Raw genomic sequence first — 14,144 nt, 5'->3', positions numbered from 1 at the left:
GAGAGAGATTGCTGTGCTGAAACATGGCCTATGATTTTGTTCCTAGGTGTATTGCCTCTACCTTTGCCCATGTAAAAACACATATTGTTTGCTGGCGTACAGCTTGCCGAGTGAACCTGATCTCTATGCCTGTGACCTGTCCTATCGATCATTACCTCTTCCAGTCCTTGCTTCATCTGCAAATTCTTGTCAGCCATGAGTTTGTTTTCTTCCAGATCACTGAATTAAAATGTTAAATAGGATAGGACTAAGAACCGATCTTTGCAGGATCCCACTAGAAACACACATTGTTGATTATTCCTATTTACAGTTTTATTTTTGAGACCTGTTACTTGGCCAGTTTTTAACTTATTTGATATGTGCCATATGAATGATGTGTTTTAGTTTCTTAATCAAATGTCACATAGCACTAAGTCAAATGCCATACAGATGTCTGTGTTACGTCTTCAATATTACTTCACCAAACAGGTTTAATCTAAAAAAAGTTATCAAATTAGTTTGATGGGATCTTTTCCATGGACCAACATTGTTTGGCATTAATTATATTTCCCTCTTTTAGTTCTTCATTAATCAAACTTCATATAAACTATCCCACTGTTTTGCTCAGGATCAATGCCCATGATGACCCTATAACTACCTGGGTTGCCTCCTTTACCCTTAGCTGTCTTCCAGTTCTCTGGAACTTCCTCAGGAGTCTAAGATGTGTTGAAAATCAGTGTTAATGGTCCAGGAGCTGCTGGGTGCTGGAAAGTATGGGAAACCTGGCTACTTAACTAGGTGGCTGAATGGCATCTGAACTCTTCAAAATTTGACCTGATCTTTCTTTGAAATATAACATATTGCAGTTAGCAAATACAAAACCTTTTTAGCAGGATAAATTACACAGAACCCCATTACTTCAGCTCCAAGTAAGATCTGAGAGGAAGCTAGAACATTTTCAGCTTTTATCTTTGTGAATTATTTATTGTATCGGCCTTTAAAAGTTAATAGGTTATAAGTCTGACACAAAATCCCATCCTCCTCTTAACTGACTTTATGCACTTGTATTGCTCTCTTCATAAATTCACTGAGGTGAGGCCTTAAACTTTTGAGGCCTGATACTTACCTTGACTGAATACCTATAGCTGTTGCTGGTACCAGAGGAAACTGAGGTTGGGCGGGGGGGGGGAACACGGGACGGGCTCTTGGCCTCAAAAAAATCAGGTTCCTAAACAGTTAACTGTCTTCAGAAAACGTACAGATTATGTAATGGAATGAATAATGATCAAATGATCCAGTAATATGCAAAGTTCAGGCTGGATCATGATTCTCTCTACAATTTGGAACAATATAGGAGCTAACTGATACCAGGTAGAAAATAAACAATGGTGCCAATATGATGATAAGTAATGTTACGTCTCCTTTTAGCTTTTGTTACCTCAAGGCTATTTTATTGCTTTCTTAATTAGCAAAACTAATTTTTATTGTTTTTCCCTTCTAACTTATTTTCACGCTTTTGGGTGCAAAGCTCTTTTTCAAGACACGTCCATATTTCTCTCGTGTTTCCTTTAATTTTTAGAGAGCCATTTCTCCAAGACCAAAGCTGGCACTAACTGGGCATCTATATGGCAGTCTCAGATGAGAGGGCAAGGTCAGAGTGGGTCATGAAAGAACTCACTAGTAGAGTTCAGGACAGGATTGGGAAACTTGGCTAGGATGGGAAGTGGAACCTTGGACAGCTGCTGCTCATGTCCTGCAGTACTTGCTGTGCTTAAATAAGATAGCTTATATTATTTGTCTGATACCCTTCACCATCTCCACCAAGATGCATACTATATATATAAAATTTCTGATTTTCCTGTGCTGTGATCTGGTTAGATCCTGCTCAAAGGGACTGAGCCAGGGTAATACTTAAGTGGGAGCCATCCAAGGAAAACCTAGCTGCTGTAGGTGGTATTGGCAATTCAGAAGGTGGAACTTTTCCCTCTGAGTCAGTGCTGAATTGGTACTGTGTTGTGTTGTGTTGTTGGGAACCCCTGTGATAGAAGGGCTTGTCTTTTGAACAGGATATGAAAGCAAGTTCTTGAGCACTTCTGGTCACAAGGGGGCCCATGGAGCTTTTCAAAAAGTAGGGTAGTATACTGGCCAAACTCCAGCTCTGGTAATTACATTCTGCCAATTTGTACTGTGCCATTGTGCTACATTTCGCCGTTGGACAAAGCGATCCCTACACATTTTGCTTTTTTACCAGTTGGATCCCAAGACGTTTTACAAGCTTCATCACAGTGAATGGTGCTATAGAAACATCACCTTTTCCTTTGCAGATCATTCCTAGCAGCCACATGTTTTTAATGAATTCACTGTTGCATTCTTCCTGGGTGCCAACTCTCTGATTGCTGGGTCTGTCATTTGAATATTTCTGGCATATAGGATACAATGGAAGTGTATTTTCCCTTTATGTGACATTGAAATCATTTACAGTATTTTTTTCCCTCCCTGACCTCTCCTACTCTTTATCTTGTACCTTGATTTTATTACTCGTATGCCACACTTGCTTTGTAACTCCACAAGTTTTCTGGAGAAGATTATTGTATTTCACTGGACTAGGAACATTGTTTCAGGTCCCTATTTGGAAGACCTTATATTAACTAGTATTTAAACAACCCTGTTCCTCTACTTTAAATGTAGACAAAAACTACCTTTTGTCTTCATCCTGGGTCATTTTGATCATGTGTTCTGTGTTTTCTAAAGTATCTAGATCAATTCTAAAAGATTTTTTGCCTTTAATTTTATAACCATTTAGCATTCAACCAATCCTCAATGCACAGATCGTATATATTTACTCACATAATAGCTGTTCTTTCCCCCAATATTTTGCCGCCAAAACTAGGGTAAAGTCATTATATGCATCCTAGAACAAGCCTGAGGAGGTATTGGTACTAAATGAAAGTTGTAATTCTGTGCTCAAATATCCATCTGTCCATCCTCATCTTGCACGATCTGACCCATGGAGCGGAACTAATATACCACGTGATGTCAGTTTCTCAGTTAATTCTTCAACAAATACTATCTTTTCAGAGAAATGCCTTTTGAATCTGTTTCTTTAGAAATGTGGGTGCAGCCACCACAGAAGGGTATGCTCTTTTTCAGATGGGGGGAAAAAACTGACCGTGACACAAATGCAGTTCTCACATGAGTAAATAGAGTAAACTGTCACTCACAACCTAACAGGAAAAGTCACTTAAGGATTTAAAATTCCTTTGCCCTTACTGAGATCAAAGACCTGTAATTAGAGGCTGAGAGCTGACACATACAAAGCAGTAAAAGCAATTGATAAGAAGCTTGCATGTGAATGGAAAATTATCACAGCCTTTAAAAGAGATTAGCTGAGGGAACAAAACGGAGCGCCATAAGGATCAAATATGACAAAATCAAACTTGTAGAGTCTTATGTTTCAGCAACGGACTTTATTTTGGGGATAACTTGATTCTAAGTTAATTTCATCTGTTGATTTTTTTCCCCACGTTGCTTTTAGGAGCTAGAGCAGTGATTCTCAACCAGGGCACTGGGGCTGCCTTTAGATCCTTTCAAGGTTGTTGCAGGCTGTCACACGATGTTAGCATTGCTAGGTGTGCAGATATAATTCACAAGATTAACGTGGAGATTTCAAAGAAGAATCCATAGTGTTAAAAACATTTCTGATCTATGGTCTTTTTGAGTTCTTTGCAACTGAATTGCTCTATTTATTTCCATAGTTGAAAAATGAGTAAAAACAGCTGGCATTTTTCAAGGGGTGCCTTGAGTCTTAAGAGGTTAAGAACCACTGAGCTAGAGCATAATTGGCCCCTGAAGTCTTGTTTTAAGGCACTTTTATAAATAACCTTCTTTTTTTAACAGATTGTATCTTAATGAGAACTATTAATGGAATAAGCAAAGCAGTTCCTGAGGAATTTTACTGGTGTTTGTATTATACCCCTTGTCCTAATGGATCCCCAAGTGCCTTACAAATAGCATATAGCATGTCTACCCCAAAGTGCTAGCTTCTTGCAGTGGCATAGTGGGAGATATTGCAGCACATAGCAACTCATTTCTAAGCCAGACGCCCCATGGCAGTGCTGCTGAGCCCAGGGAGCTTTCAGGCCTAACATTTGCTCCATGAATTTATTCAGAGTTGAGGTTGAGGAGACCATGCATGTGCCCTGCGTGTTGATGCATGTCTAGCAGCAGCATCATAACACAAGTGAGGGAATGGCAGAAGGAGGGGATGCCGGTGCTCCGCCCATCCGTCTGTGGGTGCGACGGGTAGGCGTTTACTGCGATGAACGCCGAAAAACATGGCTTGTGGCTGTGGCAGAGGCAAGTGTCTTTCAAGCTTCCCAGTGACCGTACCTTTGTTGTGGTAGATGCCATTACTGGATTACTAATAACTGCCTGCTTTTGTTTTGTGTACTTTCCCCTAGGAAGAGGGTACGCTGAGGGCCCGGATCCGAAGAGTTCAGGTTCCCCTGGGTGAGGCGCTGCGGCCCAGCCAGCTCCCCCCATCCCAGCTGCCTCATATGTGGCAGCTGTCCCTGAGTGAGCAGTACAGGGATAGTAACTCTCGCATTTGGGAGATAGAGCACCATCTAATGGTAAGGATGGTGGCAAAACTGAAAGCTTAGTCATTCAAGTTTGGGAAGTGATATGAGGTTCTTAAGGGAAGGTGCTAGGACAAGGGAAAGTGTTCTTATAAACATTTCATTGCACTTTATTACTCTTGGCTACAGTGGTTTATATGCATTGAACTTTTCCTGGTTGCTTCCAGATTGGGGGAGTTGAAGAGCTGCTGCTTAGACTTATGCCTGGTGATTAATCTGGTAAGTGTCTGAGATTTCCATTCTTTCTTACTCTTCCCCCCTGTGTGTGCTAGTTCTTTAATATTGATTTTTGTCTTTCAGGAGTGGTTACTCTAGGAAGATGCCCTTGTATATTTTATACAATATATGGTTCTCCCACTACTGAACTGCAGCCACCTCTGAGGTGGAAGCTGTTTAACAACATACAGCAACACCACACAAGATCTTAGAACAGGCAGTGAAGAAGAAGATTGTGGAACTACAGGGGGAGCTTTAGGTAGGCAGAATGCAATTCCCTCAGCTGGAGTTTGGCCAGGATGTTGGGGATAATGCTCCAGTTGCTTTGAACCGTGCAATAGGCTAATTTATGACGATGAGTGGTAAGAAGTGTGGCTTGATATCATACTTGGGAAGCAGCACCTCTAGCAGCACACCATCCCCTAGTCCTGTGCAGGCCTGTTGACTAAGCTCTGGCTCAGAGGGAAAATTGAGGCCCCCAGTGCTACTTTCCACAGCATCTGTGTTTTCCATAGACGTGGTTTCTCAAGCTAATAAATCTCACCCAGCTCTGCTTCTCTTTTTGATCTCTAGGAAGATTAGAACTCAAGGGGTCTTGCTGCAGAAAGGTTACATTGGGTGTCTAAAATCCTGCCTGAAAGGGGTTTGAGGAGCGGTTTGGGGTTTGTTTGTTTGTTTGTTTTTGGGGGGGGGGGATTGGTAGATAGCTTTCATCTCCAAGATTCTTTCTAAAAATTGTGCTGTTCTTACAGGACCTACACAAACTGCTTTTATTTTTTAAATTCCTTCTCCAGATCCAGTGGTAGGACAAATACTAGCTGTGCAGACCATCTCAGAAATGCTAGTACTTAAAGAACTGTATTAGTATAATAGGGTCTAAAAGCAGTGAACTATTTTTAAAAAAACACAGCCACATTTATTAGATTTGTGGGGTCCAACTTTTTTGGCAGGTGTGCTACAAGGTAAGCCCTGCACCCTCCCTGAGTGCCACTCTGATCCCCTTTCCCCACCTGCTCTGCTTTCTGCTTCCTGCCCTATACTCTCTGCCTGATCTGTTGCTTGGCTTTCTGCTTTGTGCCCGTTCTGACCCTGTGTTCCCTCCCCAGTCTGCTGTGTGCCACACACACCGGTGGCTCATGCCATTTATAGCATCTGTGTCACCGGTTAGCCACTCCTGCATTAGAATCTGCCTTCAGAATCTGATTGGGCAGGTATTCGGTATTTTCAAAATGTGTGGAAACCTTCCTCCATCCCTCCCCCAAAAAGAAAAACAAAAAACCCCTACTCCTAGTTCTGATCAAGAAAAAGAAAAAGATATTCATGTTTTACAAGATTAAAGCTTCAAGATCTCGTTGTCCCCTTTTCATTCCTTGGCTAATGTTAGGCATTCACAATGATACTCCAGTACTGAAAGCATGTTTAAAATATTATTACGCCCTGGGCATCTGAGGGACAGGAGTGCTGTGAAGAGACTGTGCTGAGATTGTGAAGGTGAAGGATTCTTTGTATATCTCTGCAGTAGCTGCAAGGCTGCAAAAGACTGGCTCTGAACTGGGGCCCATCCAGCTGTCTACAGTGGCAATGGCATACAGGCAGGGAAAAGAAGCTCCAGAGAGTCCTAGACTCAGACAGTAACATGCTCACTCTATAGAGAAAGCCTTAGCCCCCTACTCTTTCTACAGTAACATTTTCCTATCATTTTAGTTCTCTGGAAATGCCCCAGAAGGATCCTTGCCAGAAACAAGCCTGTGAAATACAGAAATGCTTGCAAGGTACCATGTGTAATTTTGTCCTTTTGATGTCATTTCCCCCCCTTTTTAAAAATGTAACCCCATTTTTTTTTCTTACCAAGATGGTGAAATCAAAAAACAGTACCATGACCTAGCTGAAAATGAAATGTAGTTAAGATATTGACTTTGAATACCTTTTTTTACATTTGATTTTATGTATGGAGATGCCACAAATTGAAAAGAGTGTTTATAACAATAGAGGTTCTCCACATGTGAAGGTAACTATATAAAGTGGAGAAAGCGAGAACACATGATGTGGTAGTATGAGCTTGTCTTAGCATGAGTTTGGGATGGATGTATTACTTTCACAAAGCACAAAAAAAGCCCAGTGACTTGCTAAAGGACCTTGAAGAGGTCAAATAAATTATTCTTCCTGTGCCTGGATGGCTTGGTGACAAGAAAAGACCTTAATCTCTGGCCATTCATATTATCCTTATGAAGAATGTCCTGAACTATTGAAAATAACAAGTATATTAAGGTCTGTCCCCACTGTGATTAAGTTTGCTTTACTATGTGCTTCAGGAATGTCAGAACTACTAAAAAAAAAAATCTGGCCCAGCCTGGTAGTGGTTACCTTGTAGCTACAGTTGGAAGGTAGATTAAGGATGTCTGTACTGAATGAAAAACTTGGTTCTGTCAGCTATGAGGCTGCTCTTGTAGGTGAGTCTTAGGGTGGAGATTCAAGTACAGGGATGGCTTTGCAATTCCTGCTACTTTACACTAACAACTGCAAAACTAATGTTCCAAGACTCTTAAGGTTAGGTTGAGGCTATGCTGGAGATAATGCTGACCTCTAGTGGTTATTCCAAAAACTGGCAGTAAAAAAATCTCATTCTCATTGATAGATGGTGTAGGCAAAAGCAGAGGATCAAAACCAGTAAGACTCCAGTCAGTGCTTGGTTTGTGGTAGGTGTTTGTCAGACTGTCCCTCATGTTGTGAAAGTTGTGAAGAGTAGCAGTGACTGAGGCAACAAAACCATTCAAGTACCCTTAACCTCCACTTAATTAGATTTTCAAACCCACGTGTGTTCCAGGTGCTTTGTGTGTACATAACTGTTTCACAGTCTCCCTCTTGGCTTTGTTGAGGGGCTACGTGGCCATGTCCAGAAGTCTCTTGGTGTTAACTGTTGCCGTAAAGTACTGTTTGACTCCCTAGCTGCCATGAGTATAATCTTCACAGCACTGCTTGAGGCATTCCAAACTGCCAATCCTTGGCTTGGTGTACAAATCTGGTCAAATGGGGGATTTGACACATTCTTCATGCTAGGTGAAAATGGGTTAAGAGGCAAGTCCAAAATCTATGGTTGCTTTTATTATGTAGAAATAGCTGTAGAGCATGCAGTAAAAGCAGCAGTAAAATGTGTCATTGGTGGAGCATCTTGGAAATCCAGATGAAGGCATGGGGAAATTTAACTTTCTTCCCAATGGACAGTTGCAGAGGACCACAGGCTGACATCCTTCCCTTATAGGGAGGTTGTTTACAGGCAGGTGATACTGAGCTGTAGGTATTTTGAGCTCATTGGGACTCACTGGTCTTCTTGCTTTCCCAAAGCCTGAGAGAGCCATAGATGTGAACAAGAACAAACTGGGCAAGACGCCTTCTAGAGAAGCTGGAAGGGATGCTCCCTCATAAAAGGATGCATCAGAGAACTGGTCTCATTTTGTCAGTTTGCCCTGTGACAAGAGTGGTGAGGAGATGACTGCCCTCATCAGCTATGAGGGTTACCTTGACAGCATTCAGTAGTTTCAGGTGGTACAAAATGCAGAAGCATCTCCATGCCTTTCTACCTCCTCACTGGTTACTTCTGTTCTTATATTTTGCTTATAAACTCAGTCCAGGAATTCATACCACAGAGGTCATACATGAGTGGCTTGCTTTTGTACCAGAAAGATTTTGAGGACTTATTTTGGACTCTCCAAAGTTGACCTTGTCTCTCCCACACGAGGTCACTGTTCGTTTCGTTTTAGGTTTTAAAAACCTTTCACCACTGGCTACCTCAGATCTTTGAAGGCAGATGAAAGGAACCGTGAGGGGACACTGAGCCTCCTGGCCTGGTATGCCTCCTGCAAGTAGGGAAGTTGTTAGTAGTAGCACCAGTGTCCAACTGACAGCAAGATCTGCTTAGCTATGCAGGGAATTGCAACACTGTTTTCACTAACTGATTTGGACAGTCAGCCTTGTAAAGTACCATGGGATGTTACAGCATCAAACAGCTGTGCTGCCAAGGGATGTAAAGAGAAAGGGTGGGTGGCATTGGATAAACTTCTGAGGTTGTGATTGCTCAGCACTGGGGCATTATGGCTTCCATGAAAGCCACAGCTGGCAATGTTTTTTGTAGTCTGAGATCCGGCAAACTGGAAAGGAAGCAGAGGTCCGCATGCCTGCACATAGGCACTGCGTATGATCCAAGAGCTGTATCTGTGCTTGAACAAAGAAGGTAGGTAACCATCAGGCACCTTGGATCTTATTGATGGTGCTCTGAGAAAAGCTTTCATGTGGGGTGCTGTTGGGAGCACAGGGCCTCACGCTTTGCTGTCGATGAGCAGGACTTCTTGCTGGAGAGTGCCGAGACTGGGTCCCTTTTAGAGTTTTCAAAGAGGCTTTTTGAACTAATGTGACTGAAACAAACCAAGCATCTCTTCACTTGCGTCATAGTCTCTGTCCGATGTTTATGCTCACAGCATTTACGGGTGATGCTGCAAAGGAATGGAGAAAAGACTCATGGGTCAAAATGTCGAAGTGCAAGGCCAGCAAAAGGGAGCAGGGAGGAGGGGCAGGCTTATGCTAATAAGTGTGAAGTTCTCCAGCTACTTATATAAGTGATAGATACAACACTAAGGGACAGCATGTGCAATCATCTGTATTTCCCTTCTCTGAAGCAAGCTATTTTCACCTTATTTTCTTACATATGTCCAAGCAGTATTGACTGTGGCAGAGCAGGTGTGGGAACCATGTGGGGAAACAGCCACAAGATAACGTAACTCAGAAGCAGCAATCCACAGGGAGAAAGAACTTAATGACTGGGTGAGATGGCCCCCATATGGGTGGTTTGTGGCCTAGGGTAGGATCAGCATCTCCCTTCTCTTATTTTTCAGCCAACAACTATATGGCGTCTAAATGCGAGGCTGTGCTCCACGAGATGCGAAGGTGCTGCGCCCGGTACCCCAAAGGCAGATCCATCTGCTGTTCAGGGTTTGAGAAAGAGGAAGCAGAGGGGGAGAAATTGAAAGTGGCTTCAGATGAAATTCGCACAGCACAGCAGTGAAAAACTGCAGCTCCATCTCTGGCAGGTTATGGTGCGTGGGCCTGCAAGTGACAAATACAAATAAACCTTCCAAGCTAAATGATGTTTGTTGAGGCTGGAGTGGAAGCTACTTCAAGGAATACAGCTGATAATGCTTTCTCCTGATTTATAAAGAAATAAGAGCCAGTCACAGAATAAAACATGCTGTGCAGAAACAAGTAAAATGCAATATGCCATAGCTTATTTAAAAGGTTCTCCACCTTCTGGACCAATGTATCAACTGTGTTATTTTAGACAGCATTGTATGTGTGTGAAAACTGATTATTTTTTATGCTTAATATACTGTATTCCATCATCAAAGAGAGAATGAAATCTAAACCTCAGCCAGGGTTTTGCCATCGGATGTACACAAAATAACTTCAAAAGCATTGGTCAAATGCGTTGCATAAAACAAGTCCATCTCAAGTCCATCTTCAAGCAGAAAAAAAAAAGGCTGGATGGTAGTGTCTAGAGGACAATTACTTTTTTTTAGGTGATTTAAGGTCGTGTGTGGGAATCAGATCTGGGTTTTCTTCCTAAGGTCTGACATAATACCTGCATGTGCCCATAAGTCACTTCACCTATGTGCCTCAATGCCCGCATTATTAAATGGGATGTTAATTACTTTTTGGATCACATTGCACAACTTTGTTTGCATGACAGTAAGGATGTTGCAGAAACATGTTATTTCAGGGATTGTTATGAGACTAGGGACTTTTTAAAAAAGCAATAGTCACTTTATAGAAAACAGGAGAGTTGGTAGAAAATGGATTGTAGATAGTTGAGTGTAAAACACATTATAACTGAACAAACACCTCTTAAGCAACGCAATATGCAATGAATTGCAGAGGACTGCAGAACCCCTCTTCCACAAATTCCATCATGCAGTCCAGTAAAGGATTTGGGTAGAACTGGGGTGCCTAAATCCAAAAATTAGAATGCTACATCAAATCAGGAGCCCTTCTGTTTGACAATAAAGTTCCTGGGCACTAGAGTTCTGCTTCTGTGCATGCCCAGAAATGTCTAAATCTGAGCCACTCAATGTCCATCTCCCACCCATGCTTGTTCAGAAGCTGGGGACTAAGCACTTCTCTCTCTGAGCCTCTATAGGGTTTTGATCCAATAGTTGTTAGCACAGCTAATACTGACAGGTTTGGGATCCCTATAATGTGCAGTTTGGGGCACTTACTTTTAAGATATGGCAGAAAGACACAGCTGTGCCCACTTTTTATACATCCTCATGTTGAAGGTTGGTGGGCAGGAGGTGGGACACTTAGGTTTAGCCTAAGGGGTTCAAGCCCACATTTCCCACTTCCCAGGGGTGTCATTAACTACAAGGTTCTTGGATTATCCTGGGTGAGGGTATTGGTATTCTCCACTCCTCCTGTTGGAGCTGGGCCACCGTGCAGCAAAGAATTCAAGGCTAACTATAAGTATCATTGCTGCTCTGAGGCACCTGCTGCTCCACTTTTGCTGTACAGAAAGCCTAAGCATTTAACTCAGGGTTTTGGATTCCCCTATTGGGGCCTAGCACCTAAAAGCGAGGGTGTAGCAGCATCCTGCTTGCAGGCACCTAAGTGCTGTGATCCAGTATGACTTGAATATGAAATCTAAGTTATATATGACCTATTTATTGCTCTTTCTACTTGTGGACATAACACGGGTGTATCAAAGCGTGAAAGAGGCAGATCTCTTTGTATTCACTACAAAAAATGCCACAATACAAAATAAATTCCTGGAGCAAGCCAAGCCCTTGTTTTAAGCATTCTTTGTTGTTTAGATTAAAGTACAACAGTAGCTTATGATGGCAGCAGGTTGGGTCACCTTCACAATTCAGAATTGAACACCGGTTGTTAATGGAAGCTCTTTGGTGATGTTATAGCCAGAGCTTGTGATCAGAATCAACTCTCAACTGCCCGCAGCAGAAATCCAGTTCAAGTTTTTTGTTTTTGGTCAAGAACAGGAGAAATGATGTAATCAAGTAGCATTGAACCTGCTCACTGCAAACTCATATCTGTTCTGTTTCCCAGTCAAAGGACAGAAGTGGTGAACGCAGTTGTCTGAAATACTTTTACAGGTAGGACTGCTTTCATTATGCCTGCTACAAAGTCTTCAGGACAAGTCACTTTCTCTTGTGCCCACTTCTGTTTGTTCTCCAGAGAACTGTACAACAGCTGTTTAGTGGGGAGGCTCTGAGAGCGCAAGCTTACAGAGAGGTCTCTGATTTCTTACCTTGGAGGCAAACGTCTTGGGGAATGACAGAACCCTTGGCACTATCTCGGCATGTAATCAACCGTCTGCCTGAATGAGGATCAACACTAAGGTAGATAGGAGACCAGATTTGTTAAGGCAATGAACCTTTAATGTCCAGATTTACCCAGTCAGAGAGAAATGTTTGAATTCAAAGGACTCCCTTAGGTGGTTGTATGAAACTCTCAGACTGCCAGCTGACATTTGTTAGGAGCTTGGGGATGAAGCAGAAGGTATTTGGAAGTACTCCCTCTACCAGTTAATGAGAGTTAAATCCCCCACACAACTGCCTAGTGACTGCAACCTGCAACATAAAGCAGTGTTCTGTGCAAGGCCAATTTAACTCTTACATTTAGCACACAGCTGAGGACTCCATGTTCAGCCCTCAATAGATATTCACTCCTACTTAGGTATGTCTCTCTCTCACCCTCTACAGACCCTCCAAGACACTGCTGTTCCTTAGGTTACACTCCCTTAGGTTACTAGTGCAGGGCATGGAAAAGATTTTTGTTCCCAAGAAGTGAACAGACCCCGCACTAATAATTAGAGCAAAACAGTTTAATAAAATATCACTTCAACAAGCATTTACAGATGATATACAAATTTTTTTTAAAGACGTACATTCTTAAACTATAACTTACTGGAATGGGTGCTAAGTTAGTTGAAACAAAACAGGGAGTTGAATTTCATTTTGGCACCCACAACATGATCCAAAAAAAAACATGCTAGATTCGTACATTTGAAAATAAAGAGAGACAAGCCTTCCACTCCTGGTGCACAGTATAGTGACATGTAACCTGGAAATTCCAGTTTGGAAGTTTTACACTCTCATGGTTATAGTTAATCTTCTTGTGTCAAACTCCGATGTCCCTGGTCTTGCTCCAAGTCACTTGTTCAGATCAAAAGTCAATATGGTTTCCTCCCTTTGATTGCTTCTGAGATCCCTTCCAGCAGTTTTGAGAAGTTAAAATTTTAGCTCCCTCTACTAGCTGCTTTGTTTCATGGCAGCAATACATAATACTGCAGTCAAACAGCAGCTATTTTTAAGGGGCTCCAAGATGGAACAGATTCCCAATATATTCCTTATTAGATTCATTAGCCTTTTGCCTAGAATAACATCTGAAAGGCTGGTATTCCTATAGGCAGGAAGTTGCTACTAGAAATAGCTCTAAGGCCTAATAAGAATGTGCTCGTTTCTTAGACTGGCACAATACATCAGCAGCACTTATTTCCTATATTTAGCAATCTTTCATACCCGAGGAGGAACATGACAGCAGCTGGAGAAGGGGACAGTGAAACAAGAGACTTCTCAGGTTTTATAACCACATGAACAAAGTTCACTGCCAAGCTTCCAATTGATAAGTTGGCTAGGCACTAGGCCAGAAGTTTTGATTAATTTACAGCCATCATCCTAAAACTGGGCCTCCCAAAGGAAAAGTGTGCGTGCGCGCATGTGCATGTGTGTCTATTCAGCATTGTCTTTGGAGAAAGCTTTGAAGAGAGAAGTATCTCAGTAAGAAGTTTTGTTAGCCAGCACAGCAGGCAGAAGTACAGGTATTTTCTTGTAGCAACAGGAGCTCCCTGGATTGCATATTTTATAAATTCATCAGCATGAAGCCCTTTTCCCAACACAGCAGCTATTTATCCTGCTGTCTAACATACAAAGATTTACTGTGAACTTATATCACTATGTTGTGTGATGGCTATAGCTTTTGACAGTACATTATCTGTCACGTGGTATGAGCCCAGTGTTTTCTACCCTGCTACTGATATGTAGCAGGAATTTCTCCTCTATTCTCTGACTAAAGGAATGTTTCTCCTGATCTCCACTATTGGATCAGGAAGGCAAGGAAGGTTAATCAGATGGAACTGAGTTGCTGAACTTATTATGATGGAGAGATTGAGAGAGAAACAATTTAAATATATCAGGTGCTTTCATAAAAAAAAAAAAAAAAAAAAAAAAAACTGTATTAAAAAACCCCCCCCAC

The 14,144-nt window shown here is 42.0% G+C and overlaps 2 protein-coding genes across 4 annotated transcripts; both read left to right on the top strand.

The window, feature by feature from the left end:
- Window positions 1–6,604, top strand: MTCP1 (mature T cell proliferation 1). 2 transcript variants are annotated; one of them, XM_025205934.1, is made up of 4 exons: window positions 1–4,335; window positions 4,440–4,610; window positions 4,784–4,835; window positions 6,537–6,604. In XM_025205934.1, exons 1-3 carry the CDS (start codon window positions 4,228–4,230, stop codon window positions 4,829–4,831), a joined length of 327 nt encoding a protein of 108 aa, XP_025061719.1. In that variant the 5' UTR covers window positions 1–4,227; the 3' UTR covers window positions 4,832–4,835; window positions 6,537–6,604. The 2 variants fall into 2 exon arrangements, with proteins under 2 accessions (XP_025061719.1, XP_025061718.1); XM_025205933.1 differs by lacking the exon at window positions 6,537–6,604 and adding an exon at window positions 4,917–5,058.
- On the top strand, window positions 4,788–11,655 carry CMC4 (C-X9-C motif containing 4). Of its 2 annotated transcripts, none has more exons than XM_025205935.1 (3): window positions 4,788–4,835; window positions 6,537–6,604; window positions 9,719–11,655. In XM_025205935.1, the coding sequence occupies exons 2-3, from the start codon at window positions 6,547–6,549 to the stop codon at window positions 9,886–9,888; spliced, it is 228 nt and encodes a 75-aa protein (XP_025061720.1). In that variant the 5' UTR covers window positions 4,788–4,835; window positions 6,537–6,546; the 3' UTR covers window positions 9,889–11,655. The 2 variants fall into 2 exon arrangements, with proteins under 2 accessions (XP_025061720.1, XP_014376117.1); XM_014520631.2 differs by lacking the exon at window positions 4,788–4,835 and adding an exon at window positions 4,953–5,091.
- The last annotated feature ends 2,489 nt before the right edge of the window (window positions 11,656–14,144 follow it).

The sequence above is a fragment of the Alligator sinensis genome, unplaced genomic scaffold (genome assembly GCF_000455745.1).
Source record: "Alligator sinensis unplaced genomic scaffold, ASM45574v1 scaffold619_1, whole genome shotgun sequence".
NCBI classification, from domain to species: domain Eukaryota; kingdom Metazoa; phylum Chordata; order Crocodylia; family Alligatoridae; genus Alligator; species Alligator sinensis.
The sequence above is the reverse complement of the archived record's forward strand: the minus strand, read 5'-3'. Positions and strand labels throughout refer to the sequence as shown.